The sequence below is a fragment of the Sus scrofa genome, chromosome 1, assembly GCF_054392235.1.
Source record: "Sus scrofa isolate SSC_HxYL_T2T_F1_AM1 chromosome 1, Sscrofa_HxYL_maternal_Yorkshire_Landrace_v2.0, whole genome shotgun sequence".
Taxonomy (NCBI): Eukaryota; Metazoa; Chordata; class Mammalia; order Artiodactyla; family Suidae; genus Sus; species Sus scrofa.
In genome coordinates, this window is record NC_139383.1 from 105,359,144 (window position 1) to 105,378,827 (window position 19,684).

The 19,684-nt window shown below is 49.3% G+C and overlaps 1 protein-coding gene across 1 annotated transcript in view; it reads left to right on the forward strand.

The window, feature by feature from the left end:
• ARK2C (arkadia (RNF111) C-terminal like ring finger ubiquitin ligase 2C) overlaps window positions 1–16,928 on the forward strand; it is a 119,215-nt gene extending 102,287 nt beyond the window's left edge. The window contains exons 4-8 of the mRNA XM_021092574.2: window positions 4,281–4,410; window positions 7,580–7,684; window positions 8,188–8,283; window positions 12,483–12,589; window positions 13,090–16,928. Coding sequence (XP_020948233.1) covers window positions 4,281–4,410; window positions 7,580–7,684; window positions 8,188–8,283; window positions 12,483–12,589; window positions 13,090–13,207 — 556 coding nt within the window. The 3' untranslated portion in view covers window positions 13,208–16,928. The remainder of the gene's footprint in view (window positions 1–4,280; window positions 4,411–7,579; window positions 7,685–8,187; window positions 8,284–12,482; window positions 12,590–13,089) is intronic.
• The last annotated feature ends 2,756 nt before the right edge of the window (window positions 16,929–19,684 follow it).

Sequence of the window (19,684 nt, forward strand, 5' to 3'; positions counted from 1 at the left end):
TCCAGCTTGCTTTATTTGGCCAGATCTCCTGTTCTTCTCATTCATCTCAATGTTTCTGCATTCCTGACCCCTGCTTGCCCCGAGAAACATAAAAACTGCTTGAGGAGTTCCCGTCATGGCTCAGTGGTTAACGAATCTGACTAGGAACCATGAGGTTGTGGGTTCGATCCTGGCCTCACTCAGTGGGTTAAGGATCCAGCATTGCCGTGAGCTGTGGTATAGGTCGCAGACGCGGCTTGGATCCTGTGTTGCTGTGGCTGTGGTGTAGGCCGGTGGCTACAGCTCCCCTTGGACCCCTAGTCTGGGAATCTCCATAAGCCGTGGGTGCAGCCCTAGAAAAGACAAAACAAAAACAAAAACAAACAAACAAGCAAAAAACAAAACTGAGGCTTGAGAGCCCCAGCAGGAGACGATGGGAGGCCCCTGCCCTGGGCCTGCTGGTTCCAGCCTGGGCCCTTTCTGCCTGTCCCGTCCCCACTTCCCAAGTAGGAAACCCTTTTCAGAGGAGGAGGCAACAATTTCTCCTTCCTTGTAAGGAGCTCTGTTCCAGCAAGTGCCAGCCTCGTGGTGACGAAGGGCTTTTCATAATTGTGATCGTGCTAACCATGTCCCCACTCACTTCTTTTCCAGGGAGGTCTCTTCTGCCAGGATATGCAGTCTGGAAATTAGATGACAGGAAATGCCTTCTAGGAGGGGCTACTCTCAAACTCTGCAAGGATACCCCCTTTTCCCTTTTTTTTTTTTTTTTTTAGGGCAGCACCTGCAGCATACGGAAGTTCTCAGGCTAGAGGTGAAATCAGAGCTGCAGCTGCAGGCCTACACCACAGCCATGGCAATGCCAGATCATAACCCACTGAGCGAGACCAGGAATTCAACCTGTGTCCTAATGGATACTATGTCAGGTTTTAAACCTGAGACACACAACAGGAATACTCCCTCACCTTTCCTTTAGACAATTATCAGAAACCACTGAATTCTGCCCTAGTCATTCCAGAAATTGGCACACCCAAGTGCCCTTGTCCAGCCCCAGGCCTGAGGCTGCCTGGTCTTCCCCTCTTAATTTAGGAGATTCTAGCCCTACCTCAGCAGCAGCTCTCAGCGGAGCATTCTGGCTTGAGAGCGTGTGGGAGCAGCAGGCCTTGGGGGATAAATCCCCCTGACACACGTCCCCTTTTCTGCCCTTGGTTCAATAACTTGACCTTGACCTTGAGCTCTTGCTCTAGTGTCTTCATCCTCATCGTGCTTCTCTGACTCAGTGCTGGCTTCACAGTTCCAACTCTGCTCCTAGTGCAGACCACAGCCTACTCTGCCACTCACCCCTAGCCTTGCCCAGACACACGGGATATGTGAGAGAGGGTGGTGGATGCAAGAGCCTCCTAACCAGCCTCCCCCTGCTGGCATCTCGGCAAGAGCAAAGGATCCCTGTTTAGGGATCATGGGTTTGGGAAGAGATTTTTCAATGAGATGATAAAAGGAGGTCCCAGAGCCCACCCAGGCCTGGCGCAGACAGATCACCCCTCTCATCTGAGGACTGAGGTTGCTTTGCCTCTCAGTTAGCAGTCCTGGAATTAGAGCAACTCTGTTCCTAGTTCCTTGGGGCTTTGTTTTTGGTAGAATTGCCTGGACATCCCTCTAATGCTTTTTTATCCTTTCATTTTTTAAGGTTTTATTGAGATACAGTTGATTTACAAGGTTATGAAAATTTCTCCTGTACAACAATGTGATTCAGTTACACATGTACACACATTCATTCTTTTGCAGATTCTTTTTCCACATAGATCATCACAAAATATCGGGTAGAGTTCTCCATACTATACAGCAAGTCCCTGTTGGCCAATCATGCACTATACCTCAGTGTGCTTATGTCAGTCCCAACCCCCAGTCCATCCCTCCCCCCTCCCCAACCTGTCCCCTTCATTAACCATAAGTATTTCAAAGTCTGTGAGTCTGTTATGCAAATAAGTTCATTTGTATCCTTCTTTTTTTTTAGATTCCACATATAATTGATATCATATGATGTTTGTCTTTCACTGCCGAACTTCACTTAGTATGATAATCTCTAGGTCCATCTGTGTTGCTGCAAATGGCATGATTTAATTCTTTTTTATGGCTGAATAATATTCCATTGTATATATGTACCACATCTTCTGTATCCAATCCTCTGGTGAGGGACATTTAGGTTGCTTCCCTGTCTTCGCTATTGTGAATAGTGCTGCCGTGAATATTGGTGTGTGTTCATCTTTTTGAATTATGATTTTCTCCAAAGAGATGTCCAAGAGTGGGATTGCTGGATCACATGGTAGATCTCCATTTCGTCTTTTGAGGAACCTCCAAACTGTTCTCCATAGTGGTTGTACCAGTGTATATTCCCACCAACAGGGTAAGAGGGTTCCCTTTTCTTCACACCCTCTCCAGCATGTATTATTTGTAGACTTTTTGATGATGGCCATTCTGGCTGGTTTCCCTGCTGCTTTCAGTCTGCTGGGTTCCCTGGGACTGCTGGGCAAGTGCTAAGAATCAGATCTTCTACTTCGTAAGGTGCCCTGTGGAACTCCTTTCTCTGAGGCAGGTCATAGGATGAGCCCAGGCAAGGGTCAGAAACCCTGGGTCCCCTAACGGGCTAGCCTAGGGCCATGGACAAGATGCCCCCTTTCAGGCCTCTGCTGGGACCTACAAAAATGAGGGCTAGACTAAGAGGATTTCTAAGTTTGCTTCCAAGTGGCTCTAAGAGTTACCTCATTTTCCACATGACAGACTCAGCAGGAGTTGTTTCAGGGATCCAGGATGGAAGCTGAAATTCCTTTAATGCTATATAAAATGTCTTTTTTTTTAAAAAAATGTATTTGTTGAAGAAATCAGGCTTTTCCTCCTGTAGTTTCCCTTTATCTGGATTTTGCTGGTTACGTTCTGGAGGTGTCACCTCAGACGCCCCTGGGTTTGTGATGCTCCCGGCGCACTGGTGCTCAGATTGCAGCTTGAGCCAATTCAGCTTCAACTTTCATTTTCCGGCAAAAACACTTCACACGTGGTGCTGTGTTCTCCCAGCAGAAAGCTGGTATTCGCTCCTGTGTGAGGTTTGTAGCAATCGATGATCTTGGCCCAGATCCTTTATTTCTTTATGGGATGTGAAAAGGTCAGAACAGAACAGTCAATGATTCCTTCTTCATTTATTAACTAGGATACTTTTATAACAAGGCAGGATAAATGTTTAGTCCTTCTTCTCCTTCTTTCTCTCCTTCCCCTCCCCCTCCTCCTTCCCCCTCCTCCTCCTTCTCCTCTCCCCTTTTTCTCCTTCCCCTCCCTCTCCTGCCCCTTCTCTTCCTCCTCCTCCTTTTTCTTCTTCTTTTGGTCAGGCCCAGGGCATGTGGAAATTCCCTGGTCCAGGATTGAACCTGTGCCACAGCAGTGACAATAGCAGATCCTGAACTGCTAGGCCACCAGGGAACTCCTTTATTAGTTTTCAAAATGAGCATCCTGGCCTAGCATCCTAGCATCCTGGCCTAGCATCCCTAGCATCTTTCAAAGGTGATGGTTTTCTTCAGCATCATTTCATTCTCATGGATGTGAACCTATTTGATGTATTTTAAATGACTGCAGTTGTGCTAATTGCTACAAAAATGCCCAAACTCCACCAGTGGAAGCCTTTTCAGAATGGTTCTCGAATCCTTTTCACCTGACCTTGATAATGTCCTTGCCTTCAGTTATGACTAGATGCTTAAATCTCATTTTGCACCTTTTTTCTTAGTCCTGGACATGAATGTGGCCCTTTTCCAAAGAGCCCTGCTTCCTTTTCCATTGCATTACTAAATTTTGAGGTGAAACGAGTTTTCAGTACATTTCGGAGTGGGGGTGGTTGTCCAGGAGAGCTTTCCTGTGTCCCTATTATTTTCTCAACGTGGTAAAAGCAGGGCCTCCCTTCACTTTATCTGGACCCCATCCTTCCTGTGCTCTGTGTCCATGCCTGGCCCACTGGATTCTTCTTTCAGCATCTCTCTCCGGAATGGGCTCGGTCTTGGAAGGGAGCGTTGGAGCACTCATCTCAAGTAGTCTGAGACGTGGACTGGTAGAGTTCTTTCTGCTCCCTCTCGCAGAGTTCTTCCTTTCCTGAGTCTCACTTTCCTTGGTCATAAAGACAGGGGAAGGGCTAGGGAGATGGAGTCCCTAGGTGCTCTGGCAGTGTGACTCTGATTCTACTTGATGGTCTTCATGTCTGAGGTCCCCTCTGCGACCTGATGGCTGAATCACCCTTCCTGTGCTTCACTGTGGCCATGTCCCCTCAGGGATCTCAGTGTGGACGCCGGCTTGAGTCCTGCTCAGTTCCAGGTGCGGCCCATCCCTCAGCACTATCAGCATTACCTAGCGACTCCTCGAATGCACCACTTTCCCCGAAACTCCTCCTCCACGCAGATGGTGAGTGAGTGGCTCTGCCTGAAACTGACTCCCTTGCTGCCTGTTGGTGCCAAGGGTGGGCTGAGGCCTGTGGCTCCCCTGTGCCCTGTCCCCCTATGCCCTGGCCCCTGTGTCCTCTTCCCCGTGTTCTGCTCCACTGTGTCCTGAGCCCTTGAACCCTGCCCCCTGTGCCTTGTCCTCCCGTACCCTGTCCCCTGTGCCCTGCCCTCCTGTGTCCTGCCCCCCTGTGCCCTGTCTCCCTGTGTCCTTCCCACTGGGCCCTGCTCCCCTGTGCCCTGTTCCCCTGTGTCCAGTCCCCTTGTGCCCTGTCCCCCTGTGCCCTGCCCCCTGTGTTCTGTCCCCCTATGTTCTCTCCTCCTATGCCCTGTCCCCCTGTGCCCTGCTCCCTGTGTCCTGTCCCCCTGTGTCCTGTCCTCCTGTGCCCTGTCCCCCTGTGCCCAGTCCCTTATGTCCTGTTCCCCTATGCTCTGTCTCCTGTGTCCTGCTCCCAAGCAAGTCAATTGCCACCCTCACCTCCCAGCTCCTATTCCAATCAGACTTGAAGGGGAGAGAAAGGAAAGCTGCTGGCCTAGAAGCCAGTGCTCCTGAAAGGGGTGGGCGGGGGGCTGGGGGAGGCAAAAGGGGCTGCATGCCCAGCTGTGGCTGGGCGGGGGGAAGGCTCAGGGCTAAGAGCAGGCAGGGTAGTCTCATTTAGTTAATTTCTTGGGTCAGTTCCTTCCTGGGTTTTGGTTTTACTTATCTGTGAAGTGGGATGAAGATGTGTGGTGTGGGGGACACAAGAGACCCCAGAGGTGGCCACTGGGCTGGCCTGCTAATTCGGTGCTGCCTTGTACAGAGGATGGGCTTTTAGGACAAGGGGACCTCGAGGATCAGGTTGGGGCTTGGGGCCTTAGCATTCTTGGCATTGGCGAGCAGTGTGGAATGAAGCTGAGGATGTTCCACTAAAGCTGCAAAGACTGATTGAAATTCTTATTTCCAGGCGGCTTCTTCATGCTGCTGCCCTAGGTCACAATTCCACCCTCCCAGCCTTGCCTCTGCCCTTTAACTATGCAGCACCTCAGTCTCCTCGTTTGTGACATGGGAGGCTTGGATGGGTAATATCAGGTCTGAAGTTTTTTTTTTTTTTAGGGCCACACCTACAGCACATGGAATTTTCCAGGCTAGGGGTTGAATCGGAGCTGTAGCTGCCAGCCTACACCACAGCCACAGCAATGCCAAATTTGAGCCTTGTCTGCGACTGTACCACAGCTCATGGCAATACTGGATCCTTAACCCACTGATGGAGGCCAGGAATTGAACCTGTGTCCTCATGGATACTAGTCAGCTTCGTTACCACTGAGCCACGATGGGAACTCCCTCAAGTCTGAAGTTCTAATGTTTGCCGTTATGATGCACTGTCTCCCGAGAATAAAAGCTAGCAGTTATTAAGCACTTTCTGCATACCAGGCACTGTTCTAAGCACTTTACATGAATTATCCTGCTTGTAAAAACCCCATGATAGGTTGTGCTGTGATTTTTTGTTTTTAATTTTATGGCTACTCCCACAGTGTATAGAAGTTTCTGGGCCAGGAATTGCATCTGAGCCACAACTGCTGGCTTCACCAGATCCTTTAACCCATTGTGCTGGGCTGAGGGTTGAACCTACACCTCTGTAGCGACCCAAGTCACTGGAGTCAGATTCTTTTTTTTTTTTTTCTTTTCTTTTTTAGGGCTACACCCGCAACATATGAAAGTTCCCAGGTGAGGGATCTAATCAGAGCTGCAGCTGCCCATCTACACCACAGCCACAGCAATGCCAGGTCCGAGCTGTGTCTGCATCTGCGACCTACACCACAGCTCATGGCCATGCTGGATCCTTTAACCCAATGAGCCAGGCCAGGGATCGAACCAGCATCCTCACGGATACTGGTCAGATTCTTAACCCTCTGAGCCACAATAGGAACTCCTGTAGTCAGATTCTTAACCCACTTCACTGTGGTGAGAACTCCCCCATGATAGGCTTGATGCCTATTTAACAGAGAGGCATACAGAGGTTCACTAACTGGCCCAGGATCATGCAGGAGTAACTGAGGGGCTGAGATTCACAGCCAGAGTCAGGGTGAGGTGAGTGAGGCAGGGCCGTGCAAAGATAGGAATAGATCTTGTTTTGATTTAAAATTTTGATATTTTTATTCATTATGAATTTTTGGCATTAATTTTGATTTTTAAAAAATAACATTAAAATATCTTTCATTTTGTGTATTGAGTCATTTGGTGGCTCCTTAAATTCTGTGCCCCCACTTGCCCCACCCTGTCTGGGCAGCACAGAGCAGAGGGGAAGGAAATGAACTTTGCCATCCAACTGCCTGGCTTTGAAACTGTGGTCCTGCCACTTAATCTGTTTGGGTCTCATTTACCCTATCAGTAAAATGGGGCTAGTATTTGCACCCACATTATAGATCAGTTGAGATAATTAAATTAAGGGCATAGAACAGTGCCTGCCATGAAATAAATGTCCATCCAGGCTAGCTATTTCTTTACTGATTTGCTATTCTTTCTGGGCTGGTTTGGCACAGGTTTGGTTCTTTTTTTTTTTTTTTTTTGGCTTCACACTTGGCACATGGAAATTCCCACGCCAGAGATCGAATCTGAGCTGCAACCTACACCACAGCTGCAGCAAAGCCAGATCCTTAACCCACTGCACCAGGCTGGAGGTCAAACTTGTGTCTCCAAAGTGACCTGAGCTGCAGTAGGATTCTTTTTTTTTTTTTGGCCTTTTTAGGCCCACACCTATAGCATACAGCATATGGAGGTTCTCAGGCTAGGGGTCAAATCAGAGCCAGAGCTGCCTGCCTACCCCACAGCCACAGCAATGCCGGATCCAAGCTGCATCTGTGACCTATGCCATAGTTTGGGGCAACGCAGGATCCTGAACCCACTGAGTGAGGTCAAGGAGCGAACCCGCGTCCTCATGGATATTAGTTGGGTTCTTAACCCACTCCGCCACAGTGGGAGCTCCAGTCTTGGTTCTTGATGAGGACAGGGACACAGGAGGAAGAAAGACAGTCCCTCCAACCCCCCACAGACCGAAGCAACTCAGGGGTGAGCTAATTGGTGGTTATAGGAGGAGGAGTCAGAAGCTGGGCTCCTGGAGCCTGGAAACCTGTCTGAGGTGTTTTCTTTCCAACAGGTTGTCCATGAAATCCGAAACTACCCTTACCCTCAGCTTCACTTCCTTGCTCTCCAGGGACTGAACCCCAGCAGACACACGTCCGCTGTGCGGGAGAGCTATGAGGTACGTCCTGCCACCGTCTGGCTCCTGTCCGGCGAAGAGGGTGTGGGTGGTGGTGGGAGCCTAAGGGTTGAGAGTGAGAGAGAGGGAGAGAGAGGGAGAGTGAGAGAGAGGGAGAGAGAGTGGAGATAGGCGGGTCTTTCAGCTTTTCTGATGCTTCCTGCTGACGTCACTCAGTGCCCTTCCTGTGCATGTATGTGCGAGTTTGAACATGATGAGTGCACACATCCACATCCCCGCCCCCCCGCTTTTTTTGTCTATTTAGGCTTGCACCTGTTGCATATGGAAGTTCCCAGGCCAGAGGTTGAATCAGAGTGACACTGGCCTACACCACAGCCACAGCAATGTGGGATCCCAGCTGCGTCTGTGACCTACACCACAGCTCAAAGCCATGCCAGATCCTTAACACACTGAGTGAGGCCAGGGATGGAACCTGCATCCTCATGGATCCTAGTCGGATTTGTTACTGCTGAGCCACAATGGGAACTCTTGTTTTCCCTTTGCAGGAGCTGCTGCAGCTTGAGGACAGGTTGGGAAATGTGACTCGGGGAGCTGTACAGAACACCATTGAAAGGTTCACCTTCCCCCACAAGTACAAGAAGGTGAGTCGCCGGGCAGGTCATCCTATGTGGTTGTGGGGTGGATGGTCTAGTTGATCTAAGCCTGGTTTTCCACAGAGGGTACAGTCTAAAATCTAGAAACACTTGCTCTAGTTAGATGCTCTGAGGCTCTGCTACCAGGGTCTTCTCCCTTGTCTCTGCCAGGTGTTGACCAGGAGAGAAGATGGGAATGCCCTCTGTACAGGAGGGGAGCCGGGTATGTGTGTGTGTGTGTGCATGCATGTGGACTTATGAGTAGGTGCACTGGTGGGTATACAGGTGGATGAATGCTTGGATCTGAATGCAGAGGGCAAAGGGAACACCCGCACTGCAGGCTGAGCTCTGCCTCTGAAAAAGCTTCCAAGTACCATCTTACACATGGACAAATGGGCAACTAAGACTTCAGAGTGTAGTTTCCAGTCCTCAGTAAATGTCAAATTCATCCGGGGTTCTTTGAAAGCCACAGATTCACACCCTCTACCCTAAGCCTGTGGAGGTAGACTCTCCAGGGTTATTGCTCAGGAATCTGGAATAGGATTAGCGCCCAGGTGTCGGAGTTAACATTTTTTTAAACTCAAATAAATAAAAAATTGGGGAGTAACTGAGATGTCTTTGAATAAGTAAATGGATAAACTGTGGTCCATCCATACAATGGAATATTATTCCATGATACAAAAAGTAAGCTATTAAGTCATGAAAAGATGTGATGCAGAAAATATGTACTGAATGCATATTACTAAGTGAAAGAAGCCAGCTTGAAAAGGCTGCATTCTGTATGCTTGCAAATATATGGTATTCTAGAAAAGGTAAGAGTAGACTGTAAAAAGATCCTTTGTGGCCAGGGGCTTTGGGGGAGGGGTAGAAAAATGAACAGGTGAATCACAGGAGTTTTTTTTTTTTTTTTTAAGGGCTGCACCTGCAGCATATGGAAATTCCCAGGCTAGGGGTCAAATCGGAGCCATAGCTGCCAGCCTATGCCACAGCCACAGCAATGCCAGATCTGGGCCACATCTGTGACCTACACCACAGCTCATGGCAACGCCAGATCCTTAACCCATTGAGTGAGGTCAGGGATTGAACCTGTGTTCTCATGGATCTTAGAAGGGCAGCTAAGCTCTGACTCAATCCCTAGCCTGGGAATTTCCATGTACTGAATGTGCAGTCCTAAAAAGCAAAAATAAAATAAAATAAAATATTACAAAAATATTCATACTGGTATGATTGCCTTAAAAACAAACAAACAAACAAACAAACAAAAAAACAAAACCCCAAAACTAGCCCTTCTGATTCCAACACCTAAAGCTGAGCCATGAAGGGAACTCCCTCACAGGGGGTTTTTAAGGCAGTGAAACTACTTTGCATGCTACTGTAATGGTGGACACGTGACATTGTGCATTTGTCAAAACCCTTAGAGCTGTACAGCATAAGAACGAACCCTAATGTAAATTAATGGACTTTATTAATAATGTTATATCATTCTTGGTTCATCAGTGGTAAAAAAATGTACCGCACTAATGTGAGATGTTAATAATAGGGCAAACAGTGTGTGTTTTGAGAGGGGAAGGGAGTGAGCACACTGTACAGAAAATTTCTGCTTAGTTTTCATATAAAATAAAACTTCTCTATGAAATAAATTCTGCTATGAAAACAAAGAATAAATACTTTTTAAAAGTTAAGAATTAAAAGCTTGGAGTTTCTGTCGTGGCTCAGCGGAAATGAATCCAACTAGGAACCATGAAGTTGCAGGTTCTATCCCTGGCCCTGCTCAGTGGGTTAAAGATCCAGCATTGCCATGAGCTGGTGTAGGTCGAAGACGCAGCTTAGATCTGGTGTTGCTGTGGCTCTGGTGTTGGCTGGCTGCAACAGCTCGGATGAGACCCCTAGCCTGGGAACCTCCATATGAGGCCTTAGGCTGCAGGAGTTGTGAGCTTTAGGTATTGGAATCAGAAGGAATAGTTTTTTTTGTTTTTTTTGTTTTTTGTTTTTTTATTAAGGCAATCATACCAGGACAAACATTTTTTTTAATTTTTAATTTTATTTTCTTTTTGCTTTTTAGGACTGCCCATTTGGCACATGGAAGTCCCCAGGCTAGGGGTTGAGTCAGAGCTACAGCTGTCAGCCTACACCACAGCCACAGCAACGCCAGATCCAAGCTGTGTCTGACCTACACCACAGCTCATGACCATGTTGCATCCTTAAACCACTGAGCGGGGCCAGGGATCAAACCCACATCCTCGTGGATTCAAATCAGGTTCATTACTGCTGAGCCACAGTGGGAACTCTCAGAAGGGCTAGTTTTGAATTTCGGTTTCACTACTGTTTGGGGGCTGCTTTAACAAAATACCTTCTACTCAGCTTAAACAGACATTTATTTCTGACTGTCTTGAAGGCTGGCAGATTTAGCTCTTGGTGGGGGCTCTTTTCCTGGCTGGTGGATGGCTGGCTTCTTGTGTGTCCTCACATGGCCCAGAGGGGGGACCCACCTTCCCAATCTCATCCGAACCTGATTGCCTCCTAGAGGTCCCATCTCTATCACATTGGGGTAGGGGTGGTTAGGGCCTCAGCATATGAATTTGATGGTTGAGGGATGGGACACACAAACATTCAGTCTGTAACCACCTCTTGTCGCTGTGTGACTGTGGATAACTTACTTGGCTTTCCTGGTCCCTTCTCTGCCCATTTTACCTTTTTTTTTTTTAATTAATGGCTTTTTAAAAGTTGAAGTATAGTTGATTTATAATGTTTTGTTAGTTTCTGGTGTGCAGTGAAACTGGTGCCCATCTTAAAGGAACTTTTTGGACAGGAAGAGAGAGCCAACAACATAAAATCAGTGTGGTACAAATTCCTGGAGGTACTATCCAGTTGAGGAATACTGCTTTCAGCTAGTAAGGAATGAATAAGTGAATAGACATGAGTTGAGCGAAAGAGAGGGGAAGGAAGAAAGGAAGGAAAGGAATAAGAGAGGGAGGGAGAGGGGGATGGAGGGAGAATGGATGGATGGGCGAATGGACGGATGAAGCATGCTGAACCTGAAAGTGGTAAGAAAAGTCTGGAGACTAGGATCTAGGTTGGAAAGGACATAAGGAGGAGTGGACAGTATGAGGGGACTAGGAAGAGGGAAGCTGTTTATACACAAGCCATAGTTTTGTAAAGGATTGACTGCTCAGAGTACCCAAGTCCTTTTTTTTTTTTCCTTTGCTTTTTTTAGGCCTGCACCCACTGCATATAGAGGTTCCCAGGCTAGGGGTTGAATCAGAGCTACACCTGCTGGCCTTCGCCAGAGCCACAGCAACGCCAGATCTGAGCCATGTCTGTGACCTACACCACAGCTCACACCAACAGCGGATCCTTAACCCACTGAGCAAGGCCAGGGATCAAACCCGCAACCTCATGGTTCCTAGTTGGATTTGTTTCTACTGCGCCACAACGGGAACTCATAGACTTCTACTTTTGATTAACCCTCGCTTAACTAGAAAATATCCATCCAGGTAGTTTTTAAATTAAATAAAGTCAAATTAATAACTTAGGACTTACATTATCTATATATTGGCTATTTTAAATGATAAAATCTGAGCAAAAGAGGTATGAAGTCCCATTTTGAATAAAGACATGAGACAGAACAGAAGCAAAACTTAAAAAAACACTGTAAATTAAAGCCATAAATACTAAATAAGATAACCATCAAATGAGTCATACTAATTACAGTATTTTTAAATCGCATTTACTATTATCAGCTTCTACTAATATGTTATGATAAATATGTGTATATGTATATACTATTATATATTTATATATATATGTATAATATATATAATAGAAATTTCCCTCATGGTTCCTAGTCAGGTTCATTAACCACTGAGCCATGCCGGGAACTCCATGGGTACCCAAGTCGTTTCTAAAGTCTACACACCTAGAACAGTATAAAGTGAATGCCTGGGACATAGATTGCCCAGAGCAACAAAAATAAAGTGCACTTGGCTTCTTCCTCACTTGGCTTTAGCCCTCCGCATCCTGCAGCAAGGGGGAGGGAAGTGGGGGGGAGGCAGGAAGTAGGGTCTGGGAAGTGCACACAATTCTGGGTGTTGCTTAAGAACTTTGAAAGTGACTGACTCAGAGGGAAAGGAGGCTGAAAGGGAAGGGAGAGGCTGTGGACGAAAGACTATGGCCACCACAGAACAAATGCTCCTGTCTGCCTCTCACAGCGAAGACCCCAGGATGGCAAGGGCAAGAAGGAGGAGGGGGAGGAGTCAGACACGGATGAGAAATGCACAATCTGTCTGTCTCTGCTGGAAGATGGAGAAGATGTGAGGTAGGAGCTCCCCTTTTGAGTCCCTTCGCCTTCCTTTGTGGGGATTGGTGATCAGTCCTGCGCCGTGAGTCTCTTGTGCTTCCTTGTGTCCCTGTGTGAAGGAGGGTGCCAGGGATGCACTGTGTGCTTGGTTGTCCTTTAGGATGGTGGGGTGTGGAATATTCTAGATGTGTGGTGCCCAAGGTGTAGACTCCTGGACACAAAGCTTAAGACAAAAGGGTGCTGTTTGGCCTGAATGGATCTAAGACAGAGTCCTGGCTTCACTTCAGGCTGATCTGGAGGATCAGGAGGCGGGCACCTGGGGGCTATCCCTCTGGTCATGAATTCCCATCCCAGCTACAGCCTTGCTCTATGGCAGGGCCCCCAAGACTCCTCTCTGGCCAGTCCCCCAGTGGTCCTGGGTATGAGTCTCCCGGTGCCCCCAGTAGCCAGTGTCCATCAGCTCCAGGCATAGCCCAGGGCCCCCTTCCCCTTGACCTGGATTCTCCCTTCTCTTCCAGGCGCCTACCCTGTATGCATCTCTTTCACCAACTCTGTGTGGACCAGTGGCTCGCCATGAGCAAGAAATGCCCCATCTGCCGAGTGGACATTGAGACACAACTGGGAGCCGACAGCTGAGGGAGGAATTAGCCCAGTGGACGCCCCATTTTCCTTCACCAGGTCCCCTCACGGCCATAGCCCTTGCAGCCAAACTTTGCCTTCTGAGCCATTTGATGTAGAGGAAAAGCCTGCAAGCACATTTTGTGGAAAGAGGAGCTGGTGGTAATCGGGTTGGAGGAGAGGTGGGGGTGGGGGAGGGCCCACCCATCCAGAGTGGTGACCACCCTGCCTGCTGTGCGGGAGGGAGGAGCTGGTGCCCGGAGCAGGGAGGGAGGGGGGGCCCATGCTGCTGAGACTCTCCACGTGATCCTGCAGGTCTAGCTGATAGCCCGGCCCCTCAATCCTGTCCTTTGAAGGATTGTATATATACCTCTCGACCACGTAGAAACCATGTAGGGGTCTCTAGCTATTTCTGTGGATGGCAGCCAGAGCATGTTAGCTTCAGAAAAATGTCGTGTGTGGTGCTCTAGTCATCTGTGGTGGACATGTCGCTATTACCGAATCCGCACCAAATATTTCTCATTGAGTTTCTTGTTTTGGTGCCTGACCGAACCAACCAACGACAGCCCAAATCTCCCCGTCTTTATGAGAGAAAAAGAAAAAGGACTCAAAGGTGAAAAAAAAAAAAAAAAAAAGCCAAATCCTGTTTACGGTGAAAAAGAATGTTTTTTTTTTTCTTTTCACCCCAGGTTGAGAGGCGGGAGGGGGGGTTCTCGTTTTTTTTCTTCTTTTTTTTTTTTGGTTTTTGTTGTTTTTTTTTTTATTGGCTTTTGTTTTGCTCATGTTTACAGTGCACGGAGCGTGGAAGGGGGCATCTGAGAAAAGGGGGAGGAAGGGGGCTTAGATGCTCCTCTGAGGGGTTCAGCCTGGGTTGGGAAGGCAGCATTTGAGTAGGTGAAGGGGAGAATTTGTCTTGAAGGGGGGCTCCCCAGTTTCAGAGCCCATCTCCTTAGCTCCAGCCATCCTCCCTCCCCTGGTTCCACACTGAACCAGGAGGGCTCAGCCTTGGGCTTAGCCTTGCTTCAGTTCCTTGGAGCCAGGACAGCCCTGCTCATGCCAGCTTCTTCCTTTCGGCTGTGCTCATACCCTGTTACAGAGAGGCAATCTGGCCACTGCCTCCCTAATGCAAAAAATTACCCAGATGCTAACGATAAAGTAACATAGGTGATGGCCACTCGGTCTTGGCCAAAGTGCTCTCAGCTAGCATGTACAGGCTGAGGCTAAACACTTTGAGGAGGACCTTGAGCTCCCTTTGGGATGTCTCAAGCCCTGATGGAGTCCCTCAGAGATAGCCCTAGCCCTGAGACCAGCCTGGCTGGGTGGGGAAGGCTTTGTGTTCCTAGCGTCGAGCTCTCTCTCTGACACTTTGATAACCTTGGGTGAGTCCCTTTCTTTCTCTGTGCCTCAGTGTCCTTCTCACGGTGGGGAGAAACAACAGCCCATCCCCACTTCCACTTCCTCTACCTCACCTAGACCTTGTGAGGATTAAAACACTATCTGCCGGACACATTCTGTGGTCTCTCCTGGGAACCTCCTTGAGGGGTTGGGGGTGGTGGAAGACGAAACCTACAAGTTCTAAGGGACACCGTAGAGCCTGTCTTTTCTGAACCACCCCACGATTTCTCTGCACCTCAAAACGGAGCAGAGAGATGGGAGAACAGCAGAATGGAGACGGGAAAGTCCACCGAATTCCAACCCCAACCCAACTCTCTTTGTCCATTTGTGGAAGACACCAGCTCAGCTGGAATTCTGCTCTCTTCCTTTGCCCCTCCTGCTTGCTCCTCCTCCCTCATTTGCACGGCCCTCAAAGCCTCCCCTTCCCCTTCTTGCCCCAGTCTCAATGCCCTTATGTCAATAAGAGAAAACTAAGGGGGACAGGATACTTGGCACATATAGGGAAAGATTCCGCCAGGTTAAGAAAATTTGTGTCTGCATTGCTGCTACAAAGGGGAAAACCAGAACCAATGGGTAAAAATGATCAGGAGGCAGATTTTGGTTTGAGGTAGAACCTTCCAGCCCACGCATAGCTATCAGGTGGAGGGGTGGCTGCTCAGGACACCTGCAGGCAGAGGGTGGGGGTCACAGCTTCTGGTAGGAAGGTTTCTCAAGGATCTCACTCAGGCCAAGGCCATCTTTACTGAATGCCAGTGCAGGTGCTGGCAGAGACAACAGCAAGAAAGACAGTATTCCTGGCCTCCAGGAGCTTACAGGGTAGTTAGGAAGCCAGGGCAATAGTGCCAACGGGGTGGTGAGTCTGATTCAAGGTTAACAGCAATGAGCACTATACTGTCCATCAAGTGATTCCAGTGTGTAAACAACATCTCCAGGGCTGATGGCTGGAGATCCCATGAGTGGGAAAATACTCATAAGGATTTCAAAGAGAGCTAATTACCAGTAGTCCCAGGAAGCTGGGAACTCTCCCCACCTGGCTTTGACCCAGAGGGAGGCAGGGTGGTCTAGGGAAGCCAGGTCCCTGATAGGTCTCAGTTCTTTGTTCGCTCCCTGGCTGGTTTCAAAGGCCAGCAGATGGGGATCAGTGGGGAGGCCAGAGGGATTGAATCTAGTGTCTGAGTTCCGTTGTCGTTCTCATCTTGGCTCTTCACTGACAAAGTGGCAGAGCTAGAACCTCCCTCCTTCTCTCTGGGCCTCGGTTTCCTCAGCTGCACACAAGGAGTTGGACTGGACGCTTGTTAAACTTCCTTCCAACACTCACATTCTCTGATCCTCCCTAACGTCAACACATTTTTCAAGTCAGGAGAGCCGCATGCCCACGGAGCTGTTGACAAAGACTTGCCTGTGGGCACCAACATCTCCATCATAGGCTGAGTGGGAGGGCTCCCCTCCCCCCAGTTCACTGCAGGCTCCCTGAGTGCCCCAGGCTAACATCAGGCAGTGACTGGGGTGGGGGTTACCCAGAGGGGAGAGATCTACTGACTTTTGGGATAGATCCTGGAGCCTCCCCGCCATTTCTCTGGGGGCCGTCCTACCTTGCAGGTGGGCACCTCCCAGCCCTGGGCTTCCTCTGCCTGCAGTCAGGCCTGATGAGAAGAGAAGAGAGGGGTCTTTGCTTCTCCTCCCTCGAAGCCCCCTCCTGGCATCTTCCTGGAGCCTGGGAAGCGTGGAGAAGAAGCAGGCTTGGGCCTCAGCATCTCACACCCACCACCTCCGGGAGGGGAGACCCCAGGTCGTCCTCTTTTTGCTCAACTCCAGGGACTCAGACCCTTTCTTGACTGAGACGCATGAGTGCCTTCTGGGCCGAGAGCTGCCCCAGGGTTCCAGTTGGGCCTCCAGCCGCAGCCGCAGTCGCAGCGGGTCGCCAGGGACGCCAATCCAAGACACCCAGGCCACCTGGCGCGGCGGGGGCGGGGCCCGGGGCTCCTCCTCCAGCCGGACCCCGCCCAGCCCTCGCCCCCCCAGTCCTTGGCGGGACTCAAGCTCCTCTTCTGCAAATATTTCCAGCCTCCGTGCAAGTATTCTTAACTCTTTACGCCTAATAAACAAGCACAGTTTTTTCAATGGTGAAGAAAAAGCACCAGATTTTTTTTTTTTTTCCTGAAGAAATCCCCCAAGCCCCCCGCCTGCCGGCGGGACAGACACTCCCCGCGCGGGGCTGTAGCAACGTCTGTCAGGTTCCCCCCACCTCGTGTTTCATCTCCTGCGCGCGCGTAGAGCAAATGCTAGAGCGATTTCAGCTGATAGAAAAACAAAAACGAAAAAAAAAAAAACACAAAAAACAAAAAACATGGCACGTTGCTAGTTTACAGGGTTTTGTGAGTTTAAATGCCTTATATTTAACAATCATAATTTATGACTAACTTGTAGATATCGTGGGTTCTTATTTAATTATTTTTATAGTTGTTTTGCATTTTTAATTATAATTTATTTATTTAGAAAGGATACTAATTTTTTTTATTCCTCCTATTACCTCATTTTGGCGTTGTTTCTGGGAGTGGAATGCTTTGCATGCATTGGTACGATGACAAACAACTACGAATACAAAAAAAAAATTTAAATAAAATTCCGCGAACTTTATTTCGTCCAGACTATCAGGGTGTGTGATTGCAAGCTGTCCTACTGTGGTGCTGGCCTCTTTGGGTACATTCCATACGAAATGCAAACCTTTGATTCTGTATGCTGTGATCTAGTGAAAAAACTCCAATATAGTGACTGTATTTAGCACATATATAAATATAATTTGCACTTGTCAGCAGACTGGGGTAAGCCTTTCACTTGCTATCCTTGCCCCTCCCCCCAACCCTCCACCGTGAATCTGTTTTTCCTCCTCCCCATTCCCACAACCTCAGCCCTCCCTGCACCCCCATCTTCCTAGGAAGGTCTGGGGCGCTAGAGGTCACTTGCTCCCCCTGGGCTGCAAACCTCTCTGACTCCAGAATTGGGCCCTTTGGACATTCATTAGCATCAGGGGTATCTGAGAGCCCAAAGCCTGATTTATTTGGGGGGGGTGGGGCATGGCCAGGGGGCAGGGCTTGGGGACGTGGTCAAGAGGCTTGGGTTTTCAGACCAGTTCTACAAACTTCCCTGTGACCTTGAGCAAGTCACTTCACCTCCCTGAGCCTCTGTTTTCTGGGCTGGGGTGAGGAAGGGGAACTGGGCGGGGGTGGGGTGGGTTCCCTAGGGTCCCTCAGACTAGAATAGAATATGACAGAGCCGGTGGAACCCCCCATGCTGGGTGTCTCATCCTTCTAGGAGAGAAGAAAGGGAGAATGGAGTGAAGGTGAGAAAGAGAGGAGATGAAGCAGGGAGCAGAGAATTTATCCAGTGGAGTGGCTCAAAGGAGACCTCTGGAAGAGTCTGTCCTTTCATCTGCAGCACCCTGCAGGGGACAGGGAAGCAAGACAGGTGGACACAGCCCTGGGCAGGGGACATGTGCTTTCACAAGGTTTGAGAGTCATTTGGAGAGTGAGCTGAAATCCGTATCTTGTTAGATGTGGGGATGGGGTTGGCAGAATATAAGCCCCAAACCACGCGTTTGGGATTAGCACCCCCATCCCATTGTCTCTGAGAGCCTTTGTTGTTGAGGCGATGCCCTTGACTGCAGATTGGGATACGGCTTTGGACCCATGTCTCTCCTCCCAGCATCTCTCCTTTACCCTCAGCCATTGCTCCAAGGGGGCTGTGGGCAGGAGGGGTAGCTGAGGAGGACTGGGGTGGGCCTCCAGGCTCACTGCCCCCAGGAGAAGTGGGCGAGGGGGTAGGGGGGTTGGAGAACCAGTAGTTTCAAAGCCTGACACAGCAGTGAGCACAGCCAGGCTGCTTTTGAGCCAAAAGGAGGGAGATGGGTCCCTGTCCCCGGAGCAGCCTCTGAGCAGCTCACACTCTCTCAGCACGTCTGCCTCCTCCCTCCTCGCCTCCTCCCCTTTCTTTCCAGCTCACCCTTCCCTCTGGCCTCTAGACATCACTGCCTTTGCCTGATGGAGAAACCCGCCCTCCACAGGAGCCCCCCTCTCCAGGATGGTGCTGAATGGGGAGGGAGCAGAGGCCCAGGTTAGCCGCACTGCCTGGCTGGGCTTATAAGAGTGGCTGGGTCTTGCCGGGTCCTTAGACCCCACCATTGCTCCGGCTGGACCATGGGTCCTATTCCCTGGACTCCCTGCCTGCTTCCCTCCCGGCTTCCCCTTGGCCCCACTCCGGAGCCAGGCTAACCTGCTTTCTGTGGAGGCAGCCCGTGGAGTTGCCCACTGAGGCACCATAGCCACACTGCCGGGCCTGGCAGACACTGCCCCTCGGCTCCTGGACGGACACACCTTTTGCTGCTCTGTGGGGTCAGAGTGGGAAGTAGTGCCCATTGACCTGGCTGGCCTGCCCCCCACCCCTCCTCACCCCATCTTTCCCTCTCCCAAGCCCCACCCCTGGCCTTGGCCCTGGCTCATTTCTCAGCTCTGGAGCCAGTGACACCAGGCCCTTGAGGGGGTAATTTGGTTGCCCCTGGTAAGTGAAAGGATTATCCTCAGTGTTGATTGTCCTTTTTTGTAAGCCTCCTGCTGTTCTGTTCTGTTGTGCTGTGCAACATTTTGCTACATAGACTATTTTATAGCAGAAAAGCTAGAAGAATATTTATTATGACTATTAAAGCAATAGTGCATCAATGAAAAAGCGGAGACATTAGGAATTGTGTAAATGCTTAGATTCACTTTTGGTGGATTTTTTGTACTTTATTTATAACTAATAAAAATGAACTGCATTGCTAACTACACCTCACTTGGACCGGGTGCTTATTTCTGTGCAGACCCAGGAAACATCCAGAGAAAGCCACTCACACACTTGTGCTCATCCAGGACGCGTGGCCACATCTGTTGTCTCTCTCACACTTCTCCTCCTCCCCTCCCTGTCCTTCACTTGCTTCCCTTCTCCTTCCTTTCCTCCTCCTCATCCCCACTCCTCTCCTTCCCTTCCTCCTCCTTCTCTGTTATCTATTATCTTCTTTCACTTCTTTATCTCTCAAAGAATCTGTTCTAAACACTGAAGCAACCATCT